We start from the raw sequence: 13,983 nt of genomic DNA, 5'->3' as shown, positions 1-13,983 counted from the left end.
TGAAAAAGTGTATAGTCTTCACCCGCTACAAACCCGATGGTACAATTCTAAACATGCGAATGAATGTGTCGATGTTGAGCATGAATAGAAATCATTGGATTACCGGCCATTGTTGTATGCCGTTAACCAATGCGAGGCAACTCACCATTGATGTCAATGAGTGCCAAGGTACCGGAGTACATCTTGCGAAGTGCGAATGGATGTGTCGACGTCGAGCCACTTGCAAGATCTGAAGATCAAGGGACATTGATGTATTCCCATGATCTCCAGCGAGAGAGCTTGCCATTAAGGCATGCAAGCCTCTAGGTACTCAAAATGAACTCTAGTCTATTTCCCAGATAAGGTGCTGGTGTCGATGGGGCAAGACTTGTTGAAAGGTGGGCCTTAAGGAATCCCACATTAGTCAACGCGAGTTTGTACAAAAAGATTTGGTAGGACTGTAAATAGAAAGAACTCACGGACAAGCAATGTGGATCAGCATGGCTAGGAAATCAAGGTAATGTGATCATGGAAAGGGAATGAGTTTTATTCAAAAGGCAAACTGAAAAGGATAAATGGATGTATGCGATTCAGAAAAATAGGCGTGCATGAAGTCGTGAAAGATAAGGAAATGGAAGATGGGCTGCAACACAAGGATGGTGAGTAGTCATGACGCAAAAGGTGTGTAGTGGAAAATGTCATGATATGTGCAGTGAAGAATTTGTTCCTTCAAGCGTCCAATGATGCATGTTTCATTGTGATTTGGAAAAATCTCTTTGCATACTCTGAAAAACATAGCACCATTCCTGCATAAAAATTGTCATTTTCATGTGCCATCTCCATCGATCATTCCTGTATGAAGTGACTTCAAAAACAAATTAGCTCATTTTCAAGAATTTATGAAATGTCCATTTCACTTGTTAGTATATACATCCTAACTCTTTCCCACAAATTCACAAAAATATCCAACATACTTTGATTTCCCCCAACTAGAAATATTGCATGTCCCCATGCAATGTATTAATTGATTTTGCAATATTTTTTCAAAATGTTTTTATTAGTTTGCAGGAAAATTGATTTAAAACATTTGAAAAGGCTTTTGTATCTTGTTGGGGAAGTAGTTGGTGTTATGAAGTTTGATGTAAATGAATGAGGGAAAATTATTATTTATTATTTATTTTTTCTTTTTATTATAATATTTTATTTATTTATTTTTTTTTTTTTTTTTTTTGTTACAGAACTTATAATAATCAGTGCACTTTATGTAGGAAATAACAAATCAATAGGATCCGAGATGGATAGGCAATGGAAAAAACCAAGCTTGCCAAAATAATAGATATTCTTAAAATGAATAACAGAAACAAGATGTATCTAAAAATTTATTGAGAATAACAGCATGGTATGATTTAATCAGTGGCAAAAAGCTTCCAAAGATCACAACAGAAAAACGATCTGGTAGCATAATCCCGTGTGTTTGGACATAACTTGCTTCGTATGTGCAGATCAACCAATTAACATCTTATTATCCTCTAAGAATTTGTATGTTGGAACCTCAAGGTTATAAGGTGCAGGACCCTTCCTAATTCGGCCAGATATGTCATAATGAGATCCGTGACAAGGACAGAACCAACCTCCATAATCCCCAACATTTGGCAAAGGAACACAACCAAGGTGGGTACAAACGCCAATTACAACGAGCCACTCTGGATTTTGAACCCTTTCTGAATCTTGTTGAGGATCACGCAGAGAGTTAACATTCACACTGTTTGCCAACTCGATGTCATCTTCTGTGCGTCTCCTAATGAAAATAGGCTTTCCACGCCACTTGACTGTGACAGTACTGCCAGCCTCAATACTGGATAAATCCACTTCAAGAGATGCCATTGCAAGAACATCCTTACTTACAGACATGCTCAAAATAAATTTCAAAACCAACAACCGGATAAAGGAAGCATATACAAATCTTCCACCCGTCAAAACGAAGTAGGTGAATGCTCTCTTACTGGGATCCGCAGGGGCAAAATGCTCATGATTAGATTCATCATACTCTATTTTCGATGTTGGGTTTTTAACTGCTGCAATAGTGGCAGGTATATCCGAGAATCCTTCAAATGGCTGCCATGTTCTTGTTTGGGCTTGAGGGCATCGCTTTGTGAGACTGAGGACGCTGCAACCATGGGCAGCGCTCAGGAAATGGCTGTTGCAGAGGCCATTGAATGGTTTGCAGGTCATTGCAGGTCGGAGTAAGGGGATGGCCGTGACACGAGAAAGTTATTAGGTTGTGCCTTGCCATATGGGTAGAGCATGCAGAAGTTGGGTGCCACCAAATTTTTGGATTGAAGATGAGATTTTGACAATATGGCTTTATCACGCTGAAGTGGAAACCTGAATGGGTTTTAGGATCCAAGATTGCTGATAGCAGAAATATGTAATGTGGAAAAGCACAGATGTACAAAACCGTTTTTATTCACGCAGTTAGCAAAATAGGGCTCTGAAGAACCACGATTTCCTCTTAGACTGTGAGGAATTTAAGCAAACAATTTAAGGGTTTTATAACTCATTCTATTAGGGAAAAAACCCATGTCTTCTTTTTTCTAAATTTGTCCTGGTTTGATCACAAACCGCTTTTGAAAACTGACGTTTGCAGGGATTGCGTATGGATGGCCTGTCAAATCCAACAAAATTCAATTGGCTTTGCCAAGCCTGTGGCTTGACTAACCAGAATCAGAAGGTGTTCATTGCCATAAGATTCATGCATTTAACTGGAAAACCCATCGATTGGATCGCTGGCATCTTGGGCTTGGGTTTTGGATTTGGTGGATGAGAACTGAATTTAAGAACCAAGAACTTAAAGCAGGGAATAAAAACAAAATACAGTACAACCAAGATGAAGAGCGCTGCAACCAGCGAGCCAAGCATCAGTGCATCTGAAGTCAAAGAATTTTTTTTTATTATTATTATTATTATTATTTTTTTTTATTTTGTTATTATTAACAGTTTAGAAAATGAAATTAATCCTATCTTTTAAAAACAAAAATGGTTAGTTTGAAATTTTCTTTTTAACAAATGGACACAAAAATTTGCATATTGAAAGATATTTTCGATGAAGCATATTGCAAAACATTTATTTATTCCTGAAATCATCCCTATTTTCTGATCCTCAAGATCGTACAAAGACGCAGGAGGAGAGCATACTTATTCTAGGCAAAACTGAAACCTATTTTCTGATCCTCGAGATCGTACAAAGACGCAGGAGGAGAGCATACTTATTCTAAGTAAAAGCAAAACTAAAAATGAAAGCAAAAACTAAAACTGAAAGTCTACCTACTCTATACTAATTAGAATTTACAAATTAGTTACGTGTAGTTAAACTTCCAATGAAGCCATTCACGTAGCAGTGACAACAATAGATTCGGTAGCAAGTTCTCAAATGATGGATGAAAATATTTGACAGTGAATGAATCTAGTTGCTGTACCTGCAAGTCAACTAAAAAATTAAACAATGAATCTAATCTAATACTTACCTGGAACCATTGTTCGATGAAGCTTTGATAAGCACAGTTACTCTCACTCCGATCATGCTGTAACTTTTGTTCTTCTTCTCCAATTTGCTGCTCTTCTTCCTTGATCTCCTGTTTGAATGGTTGTTCGCCATCAGATACGCAGGATTCTTCAGACGTTGAGTCTTCATTTATTTCTTGGGGAGTAGTTGAACCTTTAATTCTTGTCAAGATCTCCTCTTCCAAGGAAGAAGAGATCCCGACTTCTGCTAGGATCTGAGTGAGTAGTTCCAAGCTGAAACTCATTGTTAAGTCATGTTGAAAAGAAACAAAAAAAAAAATCAGCACACTAAAAATTGAATTAAAAACAAAAGGGATCACAGAAATAATCTTGAATTCAATACTCAATTAAAACCTCTTACAAGGGTTGTTCATTAATTGAGTAATTGAATGCTTCAATTATAACCATGAACCATGAATTCATCACACATTCTTCACAGTTGAGAAAATCAAACACACCTGCAGAAATCAAAACTCACACTTGCATAAATGTCGAGCCCATTACGGTATCTCGAATGTGATGCGTAGGCTGTTCCCCACGTCTTACCGCATTTAACACCTCAGAGTTAGGAACATGTCTAAACACACTTGCAGAAAAATCAAACTAAACTTCAATCCATCGTGCCTCCCCGACAACGGCGCCAAAATGTTGGGTGAAACTATGTTCATTTAATTTCGTTGTAGTACTTACCCAACTATTTAATTTATCAATCCGAGGTCCGTAGACTTATGAGACACATGCACTGTATATGCAGGACTGAAGTGGAACTAATCTAATCTAATCTAAATTACTGAAATCAAATTAAAGCATTGAAACACTAACTAGGAAAGCATGAAATTGCATGAAGGAAAATAAATACAACATGTGAAGAAGTGAATGGCAAACAACAGATATGAGCTCATGACAATAAAACTATGTCAAACTATATTACAATAACTAAATTACAAATCAAGAAAGAGTCAAAGTTAATCTCCATTCTCTATTATTCATTATTCCTTCCAATGAAGAGAGAGCACTCTCTTATATACATGAGGAAGATAACCTTTCCATAATTACATTCAAATATTCTCTCAAGCACTCTCAACTAGTTTCCCATTATTACAAGATATCATCGCACAAATCTCTCAAACATGATCCCACAAATCTCTCATATCTTGGATAAGATATGTCTTCATGATTTTCTCCTTAGGATAAGATATTCTTCCATGATTTTCTCCTTAGGATAAGATATGCTTCCATGATTTTCTCGATACGCCTCCATGATTTTCTCGATATGCCTCCATGATTTTCTCCGTAGAAAAAGGCTTGCATAATTATCTCCTTGATATGGTGGAGGAGATATTAATTCTTCACATATTTCCTACATCACAAAACTCACATATTCTTGAGATATATAAAAATATGTACATTTTCTAATAATTAATCATAAATTCACTTATAATACAAAAATGAATAAAATGGAAAATAAGAAGGTGAAACCCAAGTGTATGTAGGAAAGTGATATGATAACATGTTAATGGGATGATGAAATGTAAGGAAAAAGGTGGATGAAAATATGACATTTCTGAGTCCCAACAAACCTTACAATCTTCGGTTTAAAAGAGGAAGTAGATGAGGATACTTTAGCCATAGCCCAGACATAATTACATAATAGACTACAAATTGAAACAGCGTGTCTCACGAAAGCAAAAAGCTTGGGGAAATTAATTGAGAATAAAGGAAGACTAATCCGAATAAAGGTGAGCTCTACTGATCATAAGTACAACATACTTAGTAAAACCTAAAGTCTAAAAGGAACGGGAATATTCATAAATAAAGATCTCATTCTAGAAGATCAAGCAGAATTAACAAAGGAGGTTCAAAAGGTAAAAGAAGCTAGAAAGGAAGGAAAATGGGCAATAATCAGAAATAGAAAAGCCTTTATTCGAGATAGAAACCAAAAAGATAGTAATAAATAGCAATTCAACATGGTTCGGATCCTTTCTTGGAATTGTCAAGGCGTTCCATGGAACAAAGGCCCCAAGCTAAGTTGGATCTCAAATGATGTTGATATTATTTTGCTTGTTGAAACTTGGGAGCACAAAGAATCAGAGGTCCCTAACATAGATGGCTTTACACTATGGCCTACCTGGAACAAGTAATCCTCCCGTAGAGGCATTGCGGGAATAGCTTGTTACATTAAGAAGAACATCTCCCCCCATGCTAGGATTTATAAAACCGACCCTCATAACCAATATAGTTGGATATAGATTAGTGACATTAATAATAAAAAGACCTACATAGCAATATTTTATTTCCCCCCCATCAATTCTAACTTCTATAAGAAGAAGAATATAGATAAAAATAACCCTTAAAATGGTTTAGAGAAGGATATTTATAGCCTAAGGAATGAAGGTAATATCCTTTTAATAGGTGACTTTAATGCTTAAACTTCAAGCAACCAAGCTATTATTCTAAGCAATCATTCCAACCCTAATCCTCTTTGGTTAGATGAAGACTCTACTCTGGCTAGTAGGTACAAAAGGAGCTCTGAAGACCTCGGGGAAAATTTGTTTGGGTCAGAACTAGTTAAGCTCTGTAGTGCTCAAGATCTCATAATTTGCAACGATCTAAAGAAGTGGCCCAATTCCAGCAAGATGGCCTATATCCATGGACTTGGTAGCAACATGGTAGACTATGTTATTTCCAATCTCCCATTATACAATGAAATAATAAATTTTGACATCTTAAATGACCACGAGCCTAACTCTTATCATAGGCCTTTACTTATAACTCTCAATTTTGTCATGCATAGAGATCTCACAGAAAGTAGTTCTTATAGCCAAAAGAACTTGATATTTGATAGAAATAAAAACGATCTCTTTCTAAATGAATTAAAAGACTTAGTGAATTGGAGCTGAAGTGGTGAGGTGTGGATTAGGAAGCAGAAGGAGGCGGGAAGATGAACCAAGGTTTCGAACGGTGTCAGAGGCAGTCCTCCATGAAAGGATGCATAGGAGGGAGCTCCTCTCCCTCCTACAAGCAGGCTATGGCTAGCAGGGGAAAAAACCAATGGAAAATGATAGAGAGCCTTCAGAAGGAAGGGATAGGAACAATGAAGAAGAGCAGGAGGGAACTAAGTCAAGGAAGCACAATAATGCAACGAAAAATGAGGAAGAAATCAAGGAACAAGGCACTAAAGACAAAGCGCACATGGGCCCATGCAAATCCAAAGTGGCGGTAACTCCCAAAGTCATTTTAAATGATCCAGCGCTATAGGAGCATAGGGATCACATGCAAACATATGCAATAATTTGTAAATTTATGGGGTTGTGGCCCACTGAAAAAGCCTTACAAACATGGATTAAATACCACTAGAAACAAAAAGGCAGCATTGACCTACATCTTGGGTCCAAGGGATTTTTCACTGTAGTATTTGCAAATATTGAAGATAGGGACAGAGTGTTTGAAGGAGGGCCATACTTTTATGCTGCAGTAGGCCTCTATATGCGACTGTGGATTATGAATTTTGTTCTGGAACGCGAAACTTTCACTTCGGTCCCAGTCTGCGTCAGACTCTATTCTCTACCTCTTGATTACTGGCAAACGGAATCTCTATCAGCAATAGGAAATAAGTTATAGAATTTTGTAAAAATTTCTGAGGCGACGAGAAGGGGAAAGTATACTTCCTTCGCCAAAATATGTGTGGAGATGGATCTCTCTGGAGCTTTGCTAGACGAAGTTATTCTAGAAGTTTTTGATGAAGAATGGATACAGACGGTAGATTATGAACATATACCATTCAAATGTTGCAAATGTCATGAGCATGGACATCTGGTCAGAGACTACCCTCTCAATAAGATAGAGAACAAAAACAAAGTTGACACTATGATGGATTCAAAAAGCTTCCTCAAGGTGGAACACAAAGGAAAAGGAGGCAAAAGAGGAATAAGAACACGTAAAGTTGCAGGGCAGCAAGCCAACCAGAACATGTTCCAAGTCCTCGAAGCAGATGAAGGTCCAGTAGAACCAGATAAAGCAAAGGAAGGAAGCCCAGAGAAGGAGGAGAAGGCAGAAGACAATGAACAATTATAATAAAACAAAAAACAAAAAGAAACCATTATAAGTAATGCAGAACAGGAGATGGATCTTGAAATGACCCAAAGTGAGATGGAAATGGAGGACCATGAACTCCAGGAGATTCTTGAGAAAGAGAACCTAGATTTAGAAGGTTTCTTGAATCAAGGAACCAAAGAAGGGTTAGAATCATTACCCACAAAGGAGTTCAATAGAGTTCAACAACTGTTTTTATGGAAAACCCAGACTAAAGGGGTGGAAAGACTAAAACACAAAGACAGACAAGGCAACGAAGGAGTGAAAACGATGAAAAATACAGCAGGACTAGCACCCAGAATCCCAGGAAAGAAGAGGGGCAGAAAAAAGCAGAATGAGCTGTTGATGGAATGTGGAAAGCTAATGATAGATTCATGTAAGATGAAAGACCTATCCAGTTACTCCTTTACTAACCTTTAATTATCAAGTTCGCTTCTTGGAATATTAGGGGTCTAGGTAGCAAAAGGAAACAAAGGTTACTGAGTAAGAGAATGAAACAAGCATCTCCCGATGTGATTTTCATCCAGGAAACTAAATGTTCCATTCAGAAGATAAGAGATATCCATAGTAAGTGGCTCAATAGATTTGAGTTTCTGGAAGTCAAAGCGGAGAACACAACAAGAGGTATTCTCACTCTTTGGAATCCACAAAAAATTGACTTAATAGATGCGAAGGCATCTAGGGATTATATATCTTTTGTAATTCAACCAATAGGAGATAGGAAACCTACTTGGTAAAAAATGTCTATGGCCCTCAAAGAATGGATGACAAACTCAAGCTTCTAAACTCTTTGGAAACTCTTAGAGATAGATATGCCAGAATACCCTGGATCTTAGGGGGTGATTTCAACATGATCAGATCACTAACGGAAAAAAAGGGGGAACTAGAGTTCTAGGCAAAGACTCTATTGCTTTTCAAAACTTTATTGATAAGATGAAGCTGGTGGATGTCGAAATGGATAACAAAACCTTCACCTAGAACAATAAAAGAGGAGGAGAGTCCTAGGTAGCTTCCAAATTAGACAGATTCATAATCTCAAAGGATCTTATGCTCAATAACAAGGAAATGGTAGCAAGAGTGCTTCCCTTTTGAGGCTCAGATCACTGGCCGGTACAACTGGAGGTTCAGGGCATTGGTAACCCCAGGAAATGACCTTTTAGATTTAAGAATATCTGGCTATCCCACAGAGAATTTATAAGCAACGTAACCAAGTGGTGGGAAGAGGATTTAAACATACAGGGAACCTGAATGTTCGTTCTACAGAAAATATTGAAACACATGAAGCTTAGGCTTAAAGATTGGAACAAGAATGAATTTGGCAATATCTTTGTAGAGAAATTTTTTTTTGAAGGAATAATGCAGAAACTTAACCAAACCATCATCAAAGAGGGCCATGATAAAGTTAGAAGTGAGCAAGCTACCAAATATCAGCAACAATGGGAGAATATATGCAAGCAAGAGGAAATATTTTGGAGACAAAAATCTAGAGTCCAATGGCTAAAAGAAGGGGAACGTAATACTAGATTTGTTAAAATTGGAAACTAGGGAAAAACTTCATTTTGGTCATATTATTCATGGCTTATAATATTTTTATTAGATTCCTCTCATCGAGAGGTGTAGGATTGGTATAAAGATCATCCGATTCCGATAAGTATTCATGGAGATATGAATTTATTTTGATTATGGAATTATTATCAAGCCGACCTACAACTCATGTAGGCTCAGAAGCCCAACAGCCGCATCTATTCAAACACCAACGTTGTGTATAAATATAGGAGGAATTTTCCTCATTTGGACTCACTCATCTTATCACATCTCTCTCTTTCTACTGCACAGAAAAGAGTCTCTTCTCTACTGCGCATAAAAGGGTCTCTCCCTCACACATGTGAAGCAGAAGCTGCTGAAACTGAAGCTGCAACTGTAGAAGTAATGTTTGACCTATGTGGATTGAAATATCTCCTCATCTCAACTATGCTTTAGGTTCATCTGAACCTCTCTAGAAGCCGCAACTTTTGGTGGTGGAATCAAGCCGATATGACAGTCGGTTTATGAGATATCATCTGCCCTAGTTTGATGATGAAGCCGCTAATGCTGATGCTGCTAATCTAGGGTTTTCTACTACTGATATAAATCAGATTTATTGTACTATTTCTCTCTACTGAATTATTGAATATAAAAGAATATTTGATCAAAGGGTTTCCCCACACATCATGGGGTTTGTCCTTGGCTAGCCGCCACATCTTGTGTCTCTTGTCTTGGCTTGTTTTCTATCGATTGTTTAATGTTCCATCTGTACTTTACTTTATGTTCATTTGATTTCTAATATGTGGAATACAATAAGGAAAAGAAGTAAACTGTTATAAGCATAGAACATACCATAACTTAACATGGTATCGGAGTTAAGGTGAAGACACAGCCTGAGCAAGAGCAAGAGCAATCACCGAAGAAAACATTGGAAAGGCTATCCTAAAAGAACAATGGGGTCCTCAACACTCTTTCCTACTGAAGACAAGCTCCGTGAGAAAGCTGACTATCATGGATGGAAGATGTCTATTGATCTAACCCTCGAGGATCAAGGAGTGTTGGATCATGTGAGAGGCAATATTGTTGAGCCTCCATCAAATGCACCTCCTGCTGCCAGGAACAAATGGAAGAACGGAGAAGTTAAAGTGAAGAAGATCATCCGGGACTCTATCAACAAGCACTTGGTGGCCTACGTCTCTGAACTAGACACCTCCAAGGAAATCTACGATAGACTGGTGAGTTTATTTAAAGTTAATGATGAAAATCAAGTTTTGTTTCTTAGACATAAGCTGAGGGAAATCAAGAAGGGTAAAAATGAGAGTATGCAAGAATACTTCTTAAGAATCACCGAGATCAAGAACAATCTCCTATATATTGAGGAGACTATTATTGACAGAGAAATGACACTCACAACTCTTGGAGGATTACCATCTGAATGGTACATGTTCAGGACTATTCTTCTGAACAATAATGTAATTCCTAGTTTCGAGGAATTAATGGCTAGATGCATTCAAGAAGAAACAAGGGTAGAAGAGCAAGAAATGCCCTTGCCTACAGGTCCTCCTGTGGCTTTTTATTCTCATGATAAGAAAAGAAATAATTATGGGTCTAAATCGAAAAGAAAGGCTAGACCTAAGGGTGGAAGAAAAGGATGACGTTACATCTGTGATAAAGTAGGTCACTATGCAAGGGAGTGCCCTAACAGAAAGTACTCACATCGACGCGATGATCAAAATCACTCTGATGGAAATCAAAGGAATGAAAAATTCAATAGCAAAGGTAAGAGGAGAGTTGGGAATCAAGGAAGAGGACAACCATTCAAGAAGGCTAGAAATTCTAGGACTTATTAAATGCACCTGACCTCAAAAAGAACCTGGTGTCCATCTCGGCAATGGAAGAGAAAGGCTATAAGGTAACCTTTAGCGATGGTAAGGTATGTATATGGAAAAATAATGTTAAATATGCCTTTTCTCTTGGGTTTTGTGTTGATGTTGGCATTATGTTTTCTGGTATGACTGTATGTTACAGATGTTGTACTTGATGGCAACTCCAGTGGTAAGGCTCTCAGTTTGTTAAAAATTAAGAAGGACGCAGACTATCGGTTCAGAAAGTGCGTCCCCGCAGGTATACCATGCAGAACCCGCGTCCAGGGACGCCGACCAGCCGTTCAGGGGGTGCGTCTACCCAGTGCACACATTTCAAGGCAGAGAAAAGCACGTGGGGGTTTCTTGTGTGGTATCTAGCCGACGGTTTTGTGTTTCTATGGTGTCGGCTCGTGGTATTGTTCCATGTTTTGGGGAGGAGCTTGCCTATATAAAGCAAAGGTGTTCATTTGGATTGAGCAATTGTCTTGGGTTGAATATCTTATTTGGTGAGATCTAGTCCAGATCTAAGAGGGCGAATCTTCTAATGGACTGTGATCTCTATGGCGCATGATCAGATCTGTAGATCTGACTGATTGGGTTTGTCCTAAAGCCTTCATATCATTTATATCTGAAGGGTCGCAGGTTCAGTGAAGGGAAAGTGCGCCGGGACGCAGGTACTGTAAAGAGCAAGTGCGCCGAGACGCAGCACAGTAGAGAGAGACCTGCGTGGGGACGCAGGGCGATCAAGGTTCAGGTGCGTCTCTGAAGCAGAACGACGCGGCGCGATAGCATTTTCAGGTGCGTCTCTGTAGAGAAAGACGCGGCGCGATAATATCTTTGGGTGCGTCCCTGAAGCAACAGAACGCAGAGCAGTCAAAGGAACAGTGCGTGGGCACGCAGCAGAGCAGAAGGATATCTGCGTGTGGACGCAGAGTAGCAGAAGGTTAACGGCGTCTGGTCGCAGGCCACAGAAAGAAAAACTGCGTCTTTGTTTTAAGATGTTCTGTTGATTGAATTTCTCTGTTGATAAGGTGTTCTGGGTTGGTTCTGTTATTGCTGATCTGATATCTGTAGTGGTCTATATCTGTTATGTACTTTTTGATCATCTGATGCTTTATAAAAGGAAGTAGGGGGTTGTAGCTCCCTTCCAGGAGTAGACTGGAAAATGAGAAAGAGAGAGAGTTGTAGCTCTCTGCAGGTTGCAGCCTGCGTACTGGTAAAGGAGTGCACCAGTACAAAATCATTGTAAAAGAAGTTTCTAAATTGAAAGAAGATAGAGACATATTGCAGCAGGTGGTTTTCACCCACATTGGGTTTCCACCTTACATCTTGTGTTCTTTGGTGTGACTGTCTATTTTTTTCATGCTCATTATTTTATGGTACTGACATGCAAAAATAATTCAAAGATCAAATAAGGAAGATTTATTAAATTGCTAGATAATACTGATTTACCCTGTTGGCATTATGATTCAGGTGTTGTCCTTGATGGCAAACCCATTCAGGTGATAAATCAAGAAGGACACAGGAAATATGTTCAGCAAGTGCGTCCCCGCAGGTATACCATACAGAACCCGCGTCCAGGGACGCCGGCCAGCCCTTCAGGAGGTGCGTCCGCCCAGTGCACACATTTCAAGGCAGAGAAAAGCACGTGGGGGTTTCTTGCGTGGTATCTAGCCGACGGTTTTGTGTTTCTATGGTGTCGGCTCGTGGTATTGTTCCATGTTTTGGGGAGAAGCTTGCCTATATAAAGCAAAGGAGTTCATTTGGATTAAGCATCATCTTGGTTGAATATCTTTTGGTGAGATCTAGTCCAGATCTATGAGGGCGAATCTTCTAATGGACTGTGATCTCTATGGCGCATGATCAGATCTGTGGATCTGAGTGTTTGGGTTGGTTCTGAAGTCCTCATATCTTTTATATCTGAAGGGACGCAGGTTCAGTGAAGGGCAAGTGCGCCGGGACGCAGTACAGTAAAGGCTCAGGGGCGTCTCTGAGGCAAAGGACGCGGCACGACTGTGTTATTCGGTGCGTCTCTGAAGCAAAAGACACGGCGCGATAGTGTTCCGAGGTGCGCCGGTCGCAGCAAAGCATAGAGGAACAGTGCGTCTGCACGCAGAACAGCGGAGGGTAGACTGCGTCCAGTCGCAGGCCACAGAAAGAAAATATGCGTCCCTGTCTTAAGATGATCTGTTGACTGTATATTTCTGTTCATAAGGTGTTCTGGGTTATTTCTGTAATTACTGATCTGATATCTGTAGTGGACTGTATCTGTTATATACTTGTTGATCATTTGATTCTTCATGAAAAGAAGTAGGGGGTTGTAGCTCCCTTCCAGGAGAAACTGGAAAACGAGAGAGAGTTGTAGCTCTCTGCAGGTTGCAGCCTGCGTGCTGGTAAAGGACTGCACCAGTACAAAATCATTGTAAAAGAATTTCTTGAAAGAAGATAGAGACATATTGCAGCAGGTGGTTTTCTCCCGCATTGGGTTTCCACCTTACATCTTGTGTTCTTTGGTGTGACTGTCTATTTTCTTTATTCAAGCTCATTATTTTATGGTACTGATATGCAAGAATAATTCAAAAGATCAAATAAGGAAGATTTGGTAAATTGCTTAATAATACTGATTCACCCCCCCTCTCAGTATTATTTCCAACAATTGGTATCAGAGCAGGTCCTTCAGAAAAGCTTGATCGCTTGAAGGTAGATCGTTCATCATGAGCAACTACGAGAGAGAAGCATCAATCAGGCCACCAGTTTTTGATGGGACAAACTTCAATTATTGGAAGGTAAGAGTTACTGCATATCTTCAATCTCTTGGTACTGAAGTTTGGGACATTGTAGAAACAGGCTATGCTTTTCCTTCAGCTACTCCTACAGATCCAGCTGAGAAAAAGAAGTATGAAACAAATGCAAAAGCAGTCAGTACTCTATTAGGAAGTATATCCCAAACAGAATTCATGAA

The 13,983-nt window shown here is 39.1% G+C and overlaps 1 protein-coding gene across 1 annotated transcript; it reads right to left on the bottom strand.

Moving 5' to 3' along the window:
* Positions 1 to 1,300: 1,300 nt before the first annotated feature.
* Positions 1,301 to 2,211, bottom strand: LOC149172602 (cytochrome b-c1 complex subunit Rieske-4, mitochondrial-like). The gene has a single exon (XM_089426387.1). It carries the CDS (start codon positions 2,209 to 2,211, stop codon positions 1,483 to 1,485), a length of 729 nt encoding a protein of 242 aa, XP_089282513.1. The 3' UTR covers positions 1,301 to 1,482.
* Between the last annotated feature and the right edge of the window lie 11,772 nt (positions 2,212 to 13,983).

The sequence above is a fragment of the Pinus tabuliformis genome, chromosome 4_2, assembly GCF_031772625.1.
Source record: "Pinus tabuliformis cultivar Carrire ecotype Pingquan chromosome 4_2, CPIR1, whole genome shotgun sequence".
NCBI classification, from domain to species: domain Eukaryota; kingdom Viridiplantae; phylum Streptophyta; class Pinopsida; order Pinales; family Pinaceae; genus Pinus; species Pinus tabuliformis.
Note: the sequence above shows the minus strand (reverse complement) of the source record. Positions and strands in the feature narration are given on the sequence as shown.